Below are 19,902 nucleotides of genomic sequence, written 5' to 3'. Positions count from 1 at the left end.
AGGGCTTTCAACAATAGAAAAACAGACACTTCTACATACGCACTTCACCTTCTAGATCATAATCATTCTTTCAATGAAGAGTTTCAAATTCTGCATATCCAAAATAAAGGCCTTAAGCTATCTTTTTTAGAATCTATGGAAATTAATAAACTGAAAAATACAGATATAATTCTGAATGACCAACTCGAGACAAACAGCTCCACACTCCTCAACCTCTTCAGTTAGAGACTTAAAAAGGCAAACACATTGTAAATTATATCACTTGAGAAAGGCACTCTGCCGAAACAGCTGTAGTCACATAGTTGTAAATAATAAATTTTGTGGAAGTATAGAAAACAAAAGTTTTCAGTGTTTTATTGTGAGAAATTAAATTGTGTTCTTAGTGTTAGTGTAGAAATATAGTAAAGCATCGCACCTCGCCAGCCTCATCGCCACGCACATCGTCACGACCATCGCATATTGAAAAGCAAAAAAAAAAATAAAAATAAAGATTACAATACATAAAAATAATATTGGTACTATTGTGTAATTGTATTATTTAAATAATACTTACACTAGGGATGGCGAAACCTCGATTAACAGTCTCCCACTTGCCTTCACCATCCTCCTCCTCATCCTTTTTCAACTTCCTACCTTTCTCCTTTCTCTCCTTCCTTTTCTCCTCCTTTCTCCTTTCCCTTTCTTCATCTTCTTCGTGAGCGGGCCCAGTTCTCTTCAAGAAACGCTCCCTTATGCTCTGGTATTTGCCTTCGTCGTCATCAGATGATGACAGACTAGATTCAGAGTCAGATGGCCAGTCATCCGAGTCTGACGATTCATCTTTGTCGTCTACAACTTGTTTGGGTGGAGCTTTGAGAAACGCGTTTTTGGATGGAGCTTCGTTCTCGGAATCCTCAGCTACTTCAGCTAAACAAACATCGTGAAATTATTACGGAGATCTTTTGTTACTTTAATAATAATTCGAAAAGACAAATTGAAAAGTCTCAGATGCAGAATTCACCTTTATAATAAAATTAAAATGGTAAATACACTGCGGTGCAAAAAAATCGATCCACTAAAAATTTGGTCATTTTTGATGTTTTGAATTTCCTAAACCTGTTGTCCGATTTAAGTGATTTTTTACCACGTTATAGCCTTATCCATTGACAATATCGATATAATAATATTGTTGCTAGACAGTTAAACTGTCATTGTATACCGGGTGTACGAATCAAACTGTGTTTTTTTCTCAAAGTTCGCATCACCCTGTGGACTATTTTAGCATTTATAAAATACTGAAATTAAAACCCAACTATAGCCTCAGGTTTTCTTAACATTTTGTATTTCGATTCATTCGCTTATGTTGAAAAATAAGGCATAATTTGGTTATAAACAGCCTTTTCAAATGTTTTTGCAAAGACACTTAAAAGTGTTATTCCTCTGTAATTGGACAGGAGATTTTTTTCACCTCTTTTGTAAACTGGAACTACGTTGGCAAAATTGTCATTGTATACCGGGTGTATCAATCAAACTGTGATTCTTTCTCAAAGTTCTCGTAACCCTGTGGAATATTCTAGCATCTATAAAATACTGAAATTAGAACCCAACTACAGCCTCAGATTTTCTTAATCTTCTTTTTTTTTTAATTCATTCGCTTATGTTAGATAACAAAAAAGTTAGGTACTTTAACAACTGGCCATGTTCGTCATCAGTACAGGGTGTTTGTAAATAGGTGCGGCAAACTTTAAGGGGTAATTTTACATGAGAAAATAATGACAATTTGTTTTATAATCATATGTCCGCAAACGCTTCGTTTCCGAGATACGGGATGTTCAATTTCTTTTTTACAAACTGACGATTTATTTATTGCTTTAAAACCAGTTCAAACCAGATCAAATTCGGTGGGTTTTAAAACGTAGTTATTGCACATTTTTTGACATACAATTAAGAACTTTATATTCACCATTGGCGTGCGTACGGGTAATATTATCGGTCATAATACCCGTTTGCGCGCCACTGGTGAATATTAAATTCTTAATTGTATGTCAAAAAATGTGCAATAACTACGTCTTAAAATCCACCAAATTTGATTTGCACATCTCAACTGGTTTTAAAGCAATAAGTAAATCATCAGTTTGTAAAAAAAAATTGAACATCCCGTATCTCGGAAACGAAGCGTTTGCGGACATATGATTATAAAGCAAATTGTCATTATTTTCTCATGTACAATAACCCCTTAAAGTTTTGTGCAAATATTTTAGAAGCACCCTGTACTGATGACGAACATGGCCAGTTGTTAAAGCACCTAACTTTTTTATTATCCAACATAAGCGAATGAATCGAGAGACAAAATGTTAAGAAAACCTGAGGCTATAGTTGGGTTTTAATTTCAGTATTTTATAAATGCCAGAATAGTCCACAGGGTGATGCGAACAATATTATTACAGAGATATTGTCAATGAATAAGGCTATAACGTAGTAAAAAATCACTTAAATCGGACAACAGGTTTAGGAAATTCGAAACATCAAAAATGAACAAATTTTTAGTAGATCGATTTTTTTGCACCGCAGTGTAGTTATTTAAATCTGAAACTTTTCTTGTTGAAAGTTCTTTCTGGTACATCCTTAATCTGCGACTTTTACAATTATTTATAAGACCGCAGACGACGAATATAGAAAACAAAAAGGACTCCACTCTATGCAATCACATTCCATTTTCATTCGTCTAGGAAAAGGACAGAAAGAAACTTCCTAGTACTCAAATCTGAGTAAAGATAGAAAAGTAAAAGATGGTTTTGCTTGTTTTCGATTCAGAGGGATGCACAATCGCTAGCGTGCACACCTCTAAATCGAAAAACAGCTCGACCATCTATTTAAGGGGAATTTCAAAGATCATTGAAATTCCCATTGTGGGATTTAGAGGTGTGCACGCTAGCGCTGTTGAGGAAGCCTGCAATGGTGGAAACAGCTGTCCAGCACTGATGCGCGACTAAAGATTTTACTTCCAATTTTTCAGAGAGTGGTTCTACTGCCCCCCTTTATACTGTGTCTCTACCATATAATGGCTCTTAATACAGGGGAGTTCGTTAACAGGGGTCCGAAAAAAAATCTATCCTTAGAAAAACTCGAAATCGTCAGATTAAGATAAGGTAAGTTAAGTACATGCGAAAGAGTGTATATTTAAAAAATCTGACCATTTGAGCGAAGGGTAAGGAAATGAGCGAGTCACAAAGTTTTACAAGAAAAAAGCGAATATTTCGGGAAATGAACGTCAAATCGAAAAACTAAAAAATATGTCGAAATGAGTGAAAATAATTTCGACCACGAGTCAGTAATCTGTTAACCGAGATACAGTAGTACGAAGCGGCGCCGCTAGGAGAACACTCCAATAATGCGTCGCAGATTACTTTAATGAAACGTGGTCATTTGTACTCTTAAACCGAGTAAGGTATAACAAAAAACAAAATAATCGTTTCGTTTTGATTCAATTCGAGTCTCTTGCCATCCCCTGACACATGGTGTTTCGGAATCTATCCCTTGTCAAAGAGGCTTTACAAGAAGACTGAATTGCATCATAACGAAACGAAAAATAGGTTTAAGAGTACAAATGACCACGTTTCATTAAAGTAATCTGCGACGCATTATTGGAGTGTTCTCCTAGCGGCGCCGCTTGGTACTACTGTATCTCGGTTAACAGATTACTGACTCGTGGTCGAAATTATTTTCACTCATTTCGTCATTCCCCGTTAGAGGACAGTCTAACCACACTCCGCTGCAAATATTTTAATATCTGCAGTTATTTTGCGTTTCGTTATGGTGCAATTCAGTCTTCTTGTAAAGCCTCTTTGACAAGGGATAGATTCCGAAACACCAGGTGTCAGGGGATGGCAAGAAACTCGAATTGAATCAAAACGAAACGATTATTTTGTTTTTTAAAAAATATGTGTTCAATATTTTTCAAGAATCTATTGAAAGATACAAAACACGAACCCCCACAGAGAGGGGTGGGGGTAAATTTAAAATTTTAAATACGAATTCCGCGAAATGAACATCAGATCAAAAAACTGCAAAGTACACGTATTCAATATTTTTGAAAATCTATCGAATGGCGCCACACACAACCCCTCACGAACGTGGGTTGGGAGTTAAACATCGCGGGGTTCGTATTAAAAATTTTAAATTAACCCCCCATCATCTCCGTGGGGGATCGTGTGTGGTATCATTCGATAGATTTTTGAAAAAAATTGAATATGTGTGTTTTAGTTTTTCGATCTGAGGTTCATTTCGCGAAATATTCGCTTTTTGGTGAAACTTTGTGACTCGCCATTTCCTTACGCCACATCAAATCGTCAGATTTTTTAAATATACACTGTTTTCCATGTACTTAACTTACCTTATCTTAATCTGACGATTTCGAGTTTTTCCAAGGATAGATTTTTTTTCGGACCCCCCTTAACGAACTCCCCTGTATTAAGAGCCAATATATGGTAGAGGTACATTTACAGGGTACAAGGTTTCTCCCCATGTGATAATCTGACGCGCTCCATTCTGCCTTCTACCATTACTTATAATCTCATAAATTCATGGAGGACTTCAAACAAAACATTATAAACAAACAAGACAAACAACCTACAGTCCATAGTACTCTATAGTATGGTGGAGATATGGTAACCATATTGACCATATGGTATGGCAATATGGTGGTTTATTAGTCTATTGGACCCGAAGCATTAAATAAATCTGCTGAACATCAACACTAAAGAAGAATCAATCAAATTCACCATGGGAAAAAATCCACTTTCTTTTCTGGGTGTGGTAATCACCAAAGAGGATACACGATATTCAACCAAAGTTTACAGAAAACCAACCACAACTAACAGATATTTAAATTATCACTCAAGCCCAAAAGTTTGTCCATTGTAATTTACAATTAAGGACTTTTACAAGATTGAAGATCTTCATATTGACCAGAACTTGAATTGGGGAGAACAAATAAAAAATGCGACAAAAAAACTAAATAGAGCCTGCTACTCATTAAGAGTTTTGAAAAGCTATCTAGACCAGGGAATCTTACTATCGGTATATTATGCAAACTTTTATTCTATTATGCGATATGGAATAGTCTTCTGGGGTGCTTCGGTGGATAGCTCAACTGTCTTCATAGTCCAAAAAAAGGCAGCCAGGGAGATCCTAGGACTAAAGGCGAGAGAATCCTGTAGAGGCCGATTCAAATCACTCAATATACTCACTTTCTCAGCTATCTATATATGAATGTATTATGTTCCTCTTTAAAAATTTTATTTTATTTTATCACCTGCTACCAAATCATGAATATAACACAAAAAGCCTTAATTTGAATATTCCACTTCACAGATTGACCCTAACAGAGAGAAGTTCTTTGTATGCGTGTGTTAAATTTTACAATAGTCTACCATCTGACATTCAACGGGAAACAAGCTATAAAGCTTTAAAAAAAAACGGTTTTTCAACACCTGGTTAACATTGAGCCGTATACTGTGGTGGAGTACCTGGCCTATCGCCTTGATCAGCATATATGTAATTTGTATTGTTTGTATATTTTAGTGTATTGTTAATATATTTTTTTAATATGTGATTATTAGTAATACTTTTTAATATGTGATTATTAGTAATGTGACGTTATTTGCTCAATTATGTTAAAAGTTTATGCAAATAAAAATTTACTCTACTCTACTCTACTCTACTCTGAAGTAAATAAAGAACAAAACATTACAAGCGATACAGAAATACTCACAAGAAGGAATTCAAAGACGAGAAGAATACAATATGTAAAGGACTTATTAGAAAAATTAAAAAGGATAGGATCTAAGTACAACAAACATCACAACATCCTGCCCAAAACCAAACCTAACAACACACAAGAGAGATCAAAGAACTACTTCTATAAAATACACTGAATGCAACCATTTATATGTGGGAGAAACCGCAAGACTGCTAACTATCAGGATAAATAAGCATGAAACATAGATCAAAAACAGAGACTTCAACAAAACACAGATGCGCAAACATGTCTGGTAGTGATGTTGAAAAAGTAACTATTCGTTACAAAGTATTCGTTACTGTCGTTACTTACGAATACCGAAAGTAACGATTACTATACGAAGAGGCAAATCGTTACTTTGATTACTTTGATTACTCTGATTACTTCCTACTTCATATTCGTACCAATCGTACCAACACAGCCGTATTGTGTCTACAACCGATTGATATCGGGCGGGACCAGTATTCCCAGAGACATGTAAAGGATAGACTTGGCTGGGGATATGCCACTCAATGCATCGGGGTGTAACGTCGACATAGGATTGAGTGGTCTCGCCATCTTTGTCAGTCACATGCGCGGGATCGTTTGGTTAAAAGAGACAGATAGACCACCGATCGACTGTTTCCATGCTGTTTCCGCGTTACGCTTTTTTGGTGAGTATGCCGAGTCTACGCTTAATATGTCAATGGGTATTCCACGAGTGACGACGAGTGTTGCATCGGTATGCAGAGTACAGAGGGCACATATTAGATTACAGATGCCACCCTTGCCACAGATGTTCAGCAGATAATTTTATGATGACTACTTTAAGGCTATGGGTACATAATTCGCAAATATTTTACGTGTATCCCTACTTTTTCTGTCTTTACACGGCAAATTACGTGTAGTAAAATTCACACTGGTGTGGATATGTAAACATTACTAGAATGTCATTCTACTTGAAAATGTCATAATTAATTTAAAGAGATGGCTTTTGAATGTTCTTGGATAACTGTTATTTTTATAATTGCAAATTATTAATTCAGTTAATAAATGTGATAATTTTTTCACTAACTATGTTTTCAGTGATTGTAATAATTTATTTGTACAACAAAAACTAATAATCAATCGAGAAAAGAGGAAAAGTGTTAAAGTGATTTTTTAATAATATGTTGTTATTTTGGAACGCTTACAATTTTGAACATCTCTAACAACAAAATACTTGGATCACAGGATATATCTGATGTATTTTCTGCTTGGATCTTTCACAAATAATACACAATAAATAACTTTTTATTAAGTTCACGTCTTAAATCAATTATTTATCAAATACACTATATATCAATAATATTTAATCAATTTCTCAAAATATTCCCGATGCAATGTCAAATATTTAAAATTGTCACTGATTGTCAGTGTCTGACTGACAATATATGCTGACAATATTATATTCGGTTGAGTGCGTTGTAAGACAAAGACAGATTTGGAAAATATTACCACGGCATTGTGTTCATTTTTTTCAAATCCTGAAAAAACCAATAAATATTTTTGAAAAATTTAAACGCAGAATGAAAGACTAAATTATTACCGAGGGCCGAAAGTCCCTTAGAATAAATAAAAAGTTTATTTTGAATGAGATATTTGAATTTAAAAATCACACTAAATTTTCTCTTAGTTTTTTCACCCCTGTAACTTATTAAAATAAACATTGTAGAAGTTCTCAGGGACTTTCGGCCCTCGCTAATAACGTAATCTTTCATTCTGCGTTTAAATTTTTCCAAAATACTTATTAGTTTTCTCAGGATTTGAAAAAAATGAATCCCCATTTGAATAGCATTGCAGCCGAAAATACGTTCCGATCCTCTTAAAGATTTTGGGACTAATGTACCCGAACCACCCTGAACGATTTACAAACTAAATAAAAAAATAGGTATACATATTTAAAAATCTTAAATCAGAATTTAACTTACTTTGCTCTTTTTAACTTCATTATTTATACCGAAATCTTAGTATTTCGAGATAATTAAAGAACATTAAAAAATTTTCTCATTATTAAAATTAATTGCTTTAATATCCGAAACAACAATTTTATTTCCAAATTTGGTTAAAGAGCACAGAAGAAATTAAATCCTTTTCAGATGAATCTGTACCGTTTTGGATAGACGTTCAAAATTTAAAATTAGGAGATGGAATACAAATGTTCAAAACTAACTAACAACTTTTGTGTTTAACCGGCTTTGTATTCCTCCTTCGTCAGTCAATGTCGAAAAAATTTAGGCCGGAAAAAATGTGGAAATGATAATGTTTCTACACTATACCTAATCAAAAACTTTAATTTTACATGCATGACATTGTTTTTATTTATTTTCTTGTTTCATTATAATATATTCTTCTTAAAGTGCCTTCTCCTCAACGGATGTTAGCTACTACAATTGCAAACTGTTGTCTGTCTTCAGCTGTTCTTATTAGCTGTTCAAAATTTAATCCTGTTCATTGTCAGGTGATTCTTAGTCACGATAGTCTTTTCCTTCATATGCCTCTCTTCTCTCGATCTTTCCTTTCACTAATAGTTGAGCATATTGGTACTTATTGTTTCTCAGTATGCGGCTTAGGTGTGATGTTTTTCTAAATCTAGATCTAAAATCCTAATACATAGATATCTGCAAAGGCCGAAAAAAGTTTAGTAGAATTTATAAAAAATTCATTGTTTTTTTATCATTTTTAACATAATAAATTTCATATATTCGAGCATTCAACCATCTCCTATTTTACATATCAAATCATTTTTATCCCTTACAGATCGGTGAAGGTTGTTGTTATATCGGATATTATATACCTACTAATACAAATACAAAATATGTACTGAGAAATGCGATTCTCGATATGATTACCGGTACTTAAATACAAAAGTAATCATAGTAATCAAAGTATCCTACTAATACTAATACAAAATATGTACATACTGAAAAATGCGATTCTCGATATGATTACCGGTACTCAAATACAAAAGTAATCAAAGTAATCAAAGTAACGAATACTGTAAATGATTACTTTATACAAGAGTAACGAATACTGGAAAGTAACTATAATCAACATCACTAATGCCTGGGACAACGAGCACAGAGTACAATAGAAATATGCATCAATAAAATAATTAAAGATACAGACATGAAAAAGAGAAAAATCAAAGAAGCAGCTCTCATCCTACATAATAAGAGATTGCAGTTGCTGCCCAAACCGTCCTAGTGTTTTATTTCTATTTATTCAATACCCAATAATAAATAGACCTAAACCTCACCATGTATCACCAAGGGGGAGGGGGGTTAAAAACAAGCCAAAAATAGATCACGTGATTAATGGACGGTCCCAATGATACCTAATAAAATAGAAAAATAATTCTAAATTATTACATAAAAGTATAATAAACAACAAAATAAAAATTAAAAATAAGACTCATGAAATAAACTTACGCTTTTCCTCCTCTTCCTCATCATCAGGCTGTTCTGGGTTTTCCTTAAATTTAGCCAAGTCATCTTCAAAATCTTTCAAATATTTTCTCAACTTCTGTCTCATAGATGTGAGTGATTTGCTTAAAAATTAAAGCAAAGTTGGTACATAGTTTATAAAAAATGACAAAACGGCAATTAAAATTAAATGTAAAGCCGGCCACTCAAGATACTGCAGTGTCATTCGACAAAATCATCGATGATATCAATTCTACAATACTGCAGTATAGAAACTAGTTTCTCTATGGTAAAATTGTCACGATTTTGTTGGATGCAAGCTCACACATGATTAAAATTTTTGTTAATTAGTCGAATTCGACAAAATTGATCAACACCTTAGTATCGTGCGTGGCCGGCTTAACGATTTCACAGGTAACCAATTTATTTTATATACTGGAGTGCAGAATAAGAAGTTATTCCATAATTTTAAAATAATTATAATAAAAACTTTGAAGAAATGTTGCATATACAGGGTGAGTTTTGAGTGCGAGATCAGTCAATAATTCCATTATGGTATAGAATATCGAAAAAAGTTATTTAGAAAAAATGTAGGCAATAATATTTTCCAGGCTTGGAAAATATGACATATTCTACAGGGTGATCTATAATTTTTTAAATGGGACACCCTATATATTGTTTCATATTGCTATTCCTCCCATAATTTTTGTTCATATAATTTTCGCATTACTATACAGAGTATTTAACAAGGTATGACCATTTTTATTTCGAAATCCCTTTGAGATTAACAACATGTATATAAAGAAGTAATTCATTAACAATTATTTATTTTATATAATAAGATAAACAATATACTGTAGTTTTTAAATTAAGTTTAATTGAAATCATTGACGAATATTTGTATACAGGGTTAACTACAAAACCAAATTACGATTTTCTCAATTTTTTTAAATGGATCATGCTATATTTGTTTTTTTTTAAATATTGTATTTATGATACTCTCTCATTTTTATATAACATTCCCTATACCTGTCGATCAGATTAGCCAAGCGGACCGAGGCGCACGATTGACAAATCTATAGTGGTTATGCGGTCGCGGCGATCGAGGTTCGAGCCCCAGCTCGGTGAATAGAAAAATAAAAAGGCTGACGTCGTAGTCTAAAATTCTAAAAAGAATCTACGACTTGGTCTGGAATAAGCTGGTGTCTGATCGGCCTATGGAGGAGCGGTACGGCAAGGGATAAGGGCTTGCGCCTCGGTGACACTCCTCCATAGATCCCTACCAACGCCGCCAAAAAACGGTGTATATATATATATATATATATATATATATATATATATATATATATATATATTATATATATATTCCCTATACCTAAAGTTATTACTTTCCGAGATAGTTTTAGTTTTCTTCAAATTTCGGGAATACATTATTTAATTTTTCTAGTAGAATTAAGTCAGTATTAAGTGATAATTCAACAAAATTATGTTTATTCAATAAATAACTCACAAAAAATATAAACCATAACAATATACAATGAACGTATCAATAAATGTGATATTAAGGAATTATTATATTTCCCTAATATACAAGAATCGTAAAATTCCTACAAAAAAAATATGCATTGTATATAATAATATAACAAGATTATTTTTATTCAATAAAAAATCTAACACAAAACATAAATCAAAACAATATACAACGAATGTAACAGTTTTAGATTGTTATATCAACAGTATTCTAAGCCAAGAAGTTTTTAGTAAAACATTCAGTTTTATAAGCATTTTTAAACTACAACACAAAATTACCGTTTTCTATTTTTTTTTAATAGATCTCCAATTATTTATTTTTTAGAAATGCTGTATTTATGATACTCTTTCATTTTTATATATCAGCTCCTATGCCTAAACTCATTACTTTCTGAGATGATTTTAGTTTTCTTTAAATGCCGGGAATACCTTAAATTTTTATAAGTAGAAATAACTTAACAAATAAGTATTGTGTAATAATATAACAAGTATTTGCATTCAATAAATAACTAACAAAATATATAAACTATAACAATATTTAATGAATGTACCAATTAATGTGATGTTAAGGAAATAAGTCTAAAGTAAATGTTCAAAATGTCCACCTTCAACGTCTATGCAATTTTGTAAACGATATTCAAATGACCGAGCCACATTTCTTAACACTTGTAAGTTAATGTTTTAAAAGCTTTTCTTATTCTGTTTTTCATATCATTTGGCGTTGTTGGAGGCTTCTGGTATACAAGGTTTTTTACACAGCCCCACATGAAAAAATCAATTTTGGAAAATTCTGGTGATCGCGGTGGTCAAAAGCAGTGTGGTGAACTAGAGCACCGTCGCACAGTGGTTCCAAACGCCGAAAACGTGGTCATGAACCTTTAAAAGCGTATATTGTTTATATATTTTGGAATTACTTTCGTTCTTAAGGGTTTTTGGCATCGCTGATTACGAATCTGGCATTATTTTTTCTGAAAAACAAAATGGCGAATTCAACAGGACGGAAAGAAATTGAAAATATTAATCAAAAAGGAAATTTTTTTGCCAAATTTGGTAGGTTAAGGTCGCTGATTACAAATCTAACTTTACTTTTTTTTTAAACAAAATGGCGGATCCAATATGGACGAAAGAAATTCGAATATTTTATTTTAGCCGCATTTTTGTTTAAAATTTTATATTATAAGGGACTTTTGAAACTGCTGATTACCAATACATTTTATTTATGAAGTACAATATTCAGAACCTATTACTTATGTACAACTGCCCATACATACTTAACAATCGCCAGAATTATGTAATATGCGTCATTTCCCACTTTTGTATTCAAACAACTGCCAGCAATGCATAGGCAGTTATAGGCAGTTAAACAAAAGTGATTCTGTATCTCCGTACTATATACTCTAAGATTAATAAACATTAGTCGCAGAATTATGCAGAATTTTGTACTTTTTGGATGCATCTTTACAAAATTTTAAATATTTTAAGTATATTTTCACTATTTATGCATTAACAAATTTAAGGCATTTATGGTTAATAAATGTTGATTTAAGTTACATCTTACATTACTACATACTTAAAAAAGAAGAATCTGATTCACAACAATAAAATTGATAAACCACAAAACGTTTTACAGCGTTTTCAATATAGCGTTCTTTTTCACTTTCTCTGCCGACCAAAATAACCCCGGACATGACCCACTTGTTCCTGAGTTGTGAACCAGAATACATCTAGTCTAATCCTCATACCTGCATATTAGGACTCTACGATAGTATGAGAAAACAACTGTAAACATGAAAATCCCTAAATAGGGACTCCTTTTTTTGCCTCATGACCACATTTTCAGCATTTGGAACCACTGTGCGTCGTGTAAAAACCACAACCGTCAAAAAAGGTGGGCCAATCACATAATCACCAACAATACCACCCCAAAAATTTATAGATCTCCTAGTTTGACTATGAGTGTTAACAAAGTAGGAATTTCTTGATGCATATTAGTATGAAAATATGAAATAGTATGAAAATTATATTATTCATAATTGCGCGTCACAATCTGCAATTAGGAATGTGTTACTAAAAACTTCTTGGCTTAGAATGTTGATATAACAATCTAAAAACTGTTACATCAGTTGTGTTTTGATCTATGTTTTGTGTGAGTTGTTTATTAAATAAAAGTAATCTTGTTATATTATTATACACAAGACATATTTTTTGTAGAGATTTTATGATTCTTGTATATTAGGGAAATATGATAATTCCTTAATGTCACATGTATTGATAAATTCATTGCCTATTGTTATGGTTTATATTTTTTGTTAGTTATTTATTGAATAAACATAATTTCGTTTAATTATCAGTCAATACTAACTTATTTCTACTAGAAAAATTGAATGTATTTCCAAAATTTGAGGAAAAGTAAAAATATCTCGGAAAGTAATAAATTTAGGTATAGGCAATGTTATATAAAAATGAGAGAGTACCATAAATACAATATTTTAAAAAAATTAAATATAGGGTAATCCATTTAAAAAAATTTAGAAAATCGTAATTCGGTTTTGTATTTCATCCTGTATACAAATATTCGTTAATGATTTCAATTAAACTTAATTTAAAAACTACAGTATATTGTTTATCTTATTATATAACATAAATAATTGTTAATGAATTAGTTCTTTATATACATGGTGTTAATCTCATAGGGATTTAGAAATAAAAATGGTCATAACTTGTTAAATACTCTGTATAGTAATGTGAAACCCTATATTATATGAACAAAAATTATGGGAGGAATATATGAAAAAATATATAGGGTGTCCCATTTAAAAAATTATATTATGTTTGATATACCACGCGGTTATTGATCACCCTGTAGAATTTGATATATTTTCCAAGCCTGGATAATATCATTGCCTACATTTTTTCTAAATAACTTTTTTCGATATTCTACCTATGTCATAATGGAATTATCGACCAATGCCACACTAAAAACTCACCCTGTATATATGCCTTTTATGCCTCTCATTTGATAATATAAATTCATGTATAAATACACAACTTCTGTGTAAAATTTGATGACTTTTATACCCCAGCCACTTTCATAAAATAGAAATAAAGAGGTACCACTTTCATAAAATAGTAATAAAGTGACACCTATGCATATAAAGTCGAACCCACTTATTAGAATACCAGTTATAGGAATATCCCGGTTTAAGGAATAGAAATTTGAGGTCCCTAAACGTTTCTACTAGCCACCAATGATTGGTTATTAGAATATTCCGGTTACAGGAGAAACTGTAACTGGAGAAACCTTAGCACAAAATACGAAGATTTAACCTAAAACACTTAAATCAAATGTGGTTCCTTACCGAGTTACAGGGTGTTTTATCTAAAAATTTAAAAACTATTTTTGCTTAGCATTTTAAAACTATTCGACGTATCCTTTTCAAACTTGGCAGGAAGTTTAGGTATTATACAAACTACTAAATTATGTTAAACAAACTTTTTTGGCTATTGCCAGAGGCGTAGGACGGGGGAAAGTGAATGGTTGACCCTTTCCAAATTCTACGTCACTGGCGAAATTGCTATTTTAGTTCAATTTTTGGATTCTACAATACTTTGTATGAAAATAATATACTCTTCATTTGTAACGATAAAGTCATTAGTTTTCGAGATATTTGAAGTTAAAAATGAAACGACACGGTTATTTGGATCAGTGTATTGTGTCGCTTCATTTTTAATTTCAAATATCTCGAAAACTAATTATTTTATGTTACGAATAAAGACTATATTATTTACATAAAAAGTATTGCAAAATCAAAAAATTACACTAAAATAGCAATTTCGTCAGTGGCGTAGAATTTGGGAAGGGTCAACCAGTCACTATCTAGATCTATCACCATCTATCTAGTAGCTAGAAACGTTTATTTATCTTAATTTAGTAGGGTGTACAGTACCTACACTGTCTGCCAAGTATGATAAGGATACGCCAAATAGCTTTAAAGTACTGGGTACAAATAATTTTTAAATTTTAATCATATGAATAATATCATAAATTAATCAAAATAACTGTGCCGTTTCATATTTAACTTCAAATATCTCGAAAACTAATGACTTTATCGTTACCAATGAAGTGTATATATTATTTACGTAGAAAGTATTGTAGAATCTAAAAATGGCACTAAAATAGTAATTCCTCCAGTGGCGTAGAATTTTAGAAAGGTCAACCATTTATCATCCCCTGTCGTACGCCTCTGGTAGTAGCTAAAAACGTTTGTTTATCATAATTTAGTAGGGTGTCTAGTAGTCGCACTTTCTGCCAAGTATAAAATGGATACGTCAAACAGTTTTAAAATGCTGAGCAAAAATAATTTTTAAATTTTTAGATAAAACACCCTGTAACTCAGTAAGGAACAACATTTTATTTAAGTGTTTTAGGTGAAATCTTCGTATTTTGTGCTAAGGTTTCTCCAGTTACTATATGGACAATTATTAATGAAACACCCTGTATAAAAATTAATAGTATAGAAACATTAAAAAACTAAATAGTTTTAAAAAGTAAATAGTAAAATATCACTGTAAACAATGGATACAAAAAAGCCCAATCTTTCACCTGGTGACCATCTATACCAATCTTGGAATTCATGTTTTAGGTTTCTGGCTCTGTTGACAAATCTATCAGCTAATGTATCAAAGATGAATTATCAAAAATAAACAATATTTAGCTACATTTAAATATCTTATATATAAATTCAAAAAATGTAGCGTCCCATGACAAAAATAATTGAAACAACAGTTTATCCGTAAAAGTGTATCTTTATAATATCTACCTTTATATAACATTTGATTGAATACATTATACAAAAAAATATGGCAACACTGTGACAGGCAACCATATATTCAGTTATATGCTAGAACATAGGTTATGTAGATGGCTCTAAATTAATTATTCAATCCATTTTTTTCTTTTTTGCAACCATTTTTTTTTTTTGGTGTAGGAAACAAAAGAACTTTGCTTCACTATTTTTTCACATAAGTACACAATCAACAAGAACTTGCTCAACAATGACAAGAACCGTGATATGGCATTCTTAAAAAATAATAAACTTTTTATAATGTACGTTAAGACTGTCCCCAAATTTGTAAAATTTGTGCCACCATGAGACACTGTCGAAATATGATACCCCCTCTATGTCAACCCTCCCATTGAATAGTAATATATTTCGATTTGCAATTTTCTAGTTTATCAGTGTAACATGAAATCCTATGTTTCCAGGTAATGAAAGGGTACATTTTAATAAACAGTTCAAAATTTTACTTAATTAAAAAGATATACCTATTCAAATTCTTGAAGTTTTTTCATAATTTTTGTATTTTCTGGAAAAATTCATCATAGTAATGTATACTTTTTACATTATAAGAAAATAGAGATTTCAACAATCAGATTTTCTGTAATTATTTTGTTTAATTTTGTTCGTTTTACAATGGGTACCATCCAGTTACTTTTTTTTACCATTTTCAAAGGCTTCTGCCATAGTCTATCCGTTATAAAAATATATTAACCCTCTACTCTAATGCATGAATTTTTTTAGTAAAATTTGCAGTAAAATTACTGTGTACAACATTTGTCCGGTTGGACAAATTTTGTAACATTCGGTGCACATTAAATCTAGTCCAGAGACTATTTTGGTCATTGTAGCTATACAATACTTAATAAGTATGTCTGACAAATTTTATGATAGTCCGCCTTGAGGCGAAGTGGTGCATTAGAGGGTTAAACTTTTGGAATAGCTTACCTATTGTTTTTGCTCATGTTTTTCCTCCCATCTCTATCTTCCCACATTTCATTAATAAAGTCTTCCATTTCGGCCAAACACCTAATAAAAAATCTTGGAGTCTGGCCATTTTCTTCTTTGACAATAACAGGAGCAGCTTTTTGGTATGCCTTTTGTAATTCCTCAAAACCTTAAAAAGAAATATAACCTAAGGTATGTCTCCACCAAAGCAACATACAGTAAAATCTCAATATAACGGACTAATTGGGGGGACAGGGTGTCCGTTAAAGCTGAAAGTCCGTTATATAAAAATAGGTTTAAAATAAATCAGACTATGTATTTAGAAATGTGTCCTGATTATAATAGTCCTTGGGCCCACATATAAAATTATTATTTATGACCACACCATCGAAACTTTTTGTACTTGTTATTTGGGTGGAGTCTGACAAATTTGGAGCTTGGTGCATTATGGTAGTGGGGCGTTTGTCTGTCAAACTGTAACGAATTTGTCAATTTTAGGCAAGAAAAAAATTTATAACCACATTGGTCATTTTATTTTAATCAATGGTTTTTATCATATCAACAGCGAAAACAATTTTGTCGGACAAAAATATTGGGCCGTATTACGCGTCAGACACGCTAAATGTGTCAAATTTATTAAAATAATAAATTTATTACCACATGGCTAATTTTAACAGAATCTACCATAAAACTTTTTTACAATAATGTGGTAACCTTGTCGGACAATTTTAACGGGGCTTATGCGCAGGTGGATGCGCCAAAGATGTCAATTTTCTGGATTTTTTTTATTTACAATCATTTTTCCGACAAAAATAGGAGGTTATAAGTAATTATATTCTAAATAAAAAAATCTAAGTGTCCGACAAAAATATTGGGGGCAAATCGACAGTCGGACAAAAAATTTAATTTTTATTAGTAAACTATACTTTTAAACTCTGCTGGGTTCGGGCATCTATTATCTTCACAACCATTTTTCCGAAAAAAGTAGTAGGTTACAAGTAATTATATTCTTAAACAAAAAATGTTGGGGCAAACGAACAGAAAACTTAATTCTTTTAGGTTATCGACGTCCTTAAGAGGAGACATTGTCAAAAAGAACTTTAAAATAATTTTTCTCGGTCACTTTTGAATCGATTTAGCTGAAAATTGGTACAAACACTAAGTATAACATTTAAAAGGGCGTGACGTAGAGTTATACCCAAATATATTACTGAAAATTTGTGTACATACTCCTCGATAACGACAAACATCGTTCTGTAGTTTTTTTTTCTTGAATTTTCAAAAAAAATTCCGACAAGAGGGAAAGTTTTTGTCCCATTATTTTTGTCCGACAAGTGATCCAATATTACATTACACATGTAAAAAAACAGTACAAAATAAAAACGACATCTGTGGTAATAAATAAAAAAATTCCAGGAAATTGAGATCTTCGGCACATCAGACTGCGCATATGCCCCGTGAAAATTGTCCGACAAGGTTACCACATTATTGTAAAAGTTTTATGGTAGATTCTGTTAAAATTAGCCATGTGGTAATAAATTTATTATTTCCATAAATTTGACATATTTAGCGTGTCCGACGTGTCATACGGCCCAATATTTTTGTCTGACAAAATTGTTTTCGCTGTTTATATGATAAAAACCATTGATTAAAATAAAATGACGAATGTGGTTATACATTTTTTTCTTACATAAAATTGACAATTTCGTGACAGCTTGACAGACAAACGCCCCACTGCCATAACGCGCCAAGCTCCAAATTTGTCCGACTCCATCCAAATAACAAGTACAATAAGTTTCAACGGTGTGGTCATAAATAATAATTTTATGTGGGCCCAAGGACTATAATAAGTCCTAATAATAAAAAGTTTATTAAAAATCTCTGTAAAATACTGCGTTTTAGGTTCACGAGGACACTGTTGTTATGTAATGTATCTTGGTATGGGCAGGGTTAACTAGGGATACTTAATATTACCATAAAATTTTAAATTTGTGTTTGTGTTTTGTATAATTTTATTGATTTGTTTCAGTTACATGTGTACATTTGATATTTTATTTTTCTAACTGTTATGTTTTGAATATTTTGCCTGGTGATTTTTCAAGTCTTTGCTTTTCTTATTTTTACTTTTTATATTTGAATGAATGATTGTACCTCATTTTTTTTTTAATGTGTTTATTGTATTTTTACTGTTAATGGGGTTTTCCCGTGGGTAAATAAATAAATAAAAAAATAAAAAAAATTTACATTTGACCGGATTTTTTGTCCCTTATATCCGAAGTCCGTTAAAAAGAGGTCTGTTATATCGAGGTTTTACTGCACTTCAACTTTTGTATTTTATAAGGCTGAAGTAGGTTGAATTAAGTTTCACATTTTTGTAACAAAGTTTGTAACTAGCGACTACGACTAGCTAAATGCCTTCCACACTGATGTTAACATTTGTCACTGTTTCAAAATGTAAGATTTCATTGTATCTTTACTGCCAAAGATGGAAACACACAACATACTCCAACTGTGATATAAACATACCGTAACACAGTGTAACATAACATAAGAACAGCCAACTTTTATGTTGTTATGTTGCTTTGGTGGAAACAACGCTTTAAAAGCATGTATTATAAACTAGAAGTCAAACAATAAGGAATGCACGTAATTTTCCCCTTGTTGCCATACTCTAAATTCGGAAAAATATGTAGTGAATAATCAGATTTTTTTGACATGCCATTCCTACTACAGCGAGCATTTTATTGGCTAGAAGTAGTGACGGATTATACAGTAAGAGCCACCGTACTAGACACATAGGAACATTGAGCTATTACAGTCCTGGACCCTTCACTTATTTCAATGTTTATTGTTATGTCAAGTGACGTTTAAAACTTCAGAAAATGTAGACACTGAATATTAACATAGAAAGTTGACAAATATTAGATCAGCTGTATTAAATACAGCTGATTTAATTTTGACGTTTATAGTTGTCATTTTGTTAAAATTGTAAAAACTTTAAAGTATTGTTGTTCTGAAGCTACTTTCTTGTGGCATTTTTATAATCAATTACTTTTAATGGGAAATAATTTTTGTGACGGATATTCTTGAGTTGGGATTCATTTCATGTAATCGAATGAACTATCTTTTAGTAAAGTCTTCCCAGGAACGCAACTCATAAATATTGGAGATATCATTTTAAAGTCTTCTACTTTAAAATATATAATATACGTCTGAATTGCCAATATAAATGAGTCAGATTAAATAAATTATTAGAAGATTTTTTTTTACTTAGCAACAACATTTTTGTTTATTTTAGTAGTATTTTGTATTTTGACAACGAAACCCGATTTGGGCTTCGAAACGTTAATAAAATCTTTTTTTG

At 31.7% G+C, this 19,902-nt stretch overlaps 1 protein-coding gene across 1 annotated transcript in view; it reads right to left on the bottom strand.

Annotated features, from left to right (window-relative positions):
* Window positions 1-19,902, bottom strand: part of LOC126883928 (eukaryotic translation initiation factor 3 subunit C) — a 44,685-nt gene that overhangs the window by 13,395 nt on the left and 11,388 nt on the right. The window contains exons 4-6 of the mRNA XM_050649704.1: window positions 16,539-16,707; window positions 9,229-9,347; window positions 554-906 (exon numbers count right to left, since the gene is read on the bottom strand). Of these exons, the coding sequence (XP_050505661.1) occupies window positions 554-906; window positions 9,229-9,347; window positions 16,539-16,707 (641 nt within the window). The remainder of the gene's footprint in view (window positions 1-553; window positions 907-9,228; window positions 9,348-16,538; window positions 16,708-19,902) is intronic.

This window comes from Diabrotica virgifera, chromosome 4, assembly GCF_917563875.1.
Source record: "Diabrotica virgifera virgifera chromosome 4, PGI_DIABVI_V3a".
NCBI classification, from domain to species: Eukaryota; Metazoa; Arthropoda; class Insecta; order Coleoptera; family Chrysomelidae; genus Diabrotica; species Diabrotica virgifera.
This window is presented reverse-complemented; position numbering and strand designations above follow the sequence as displayed.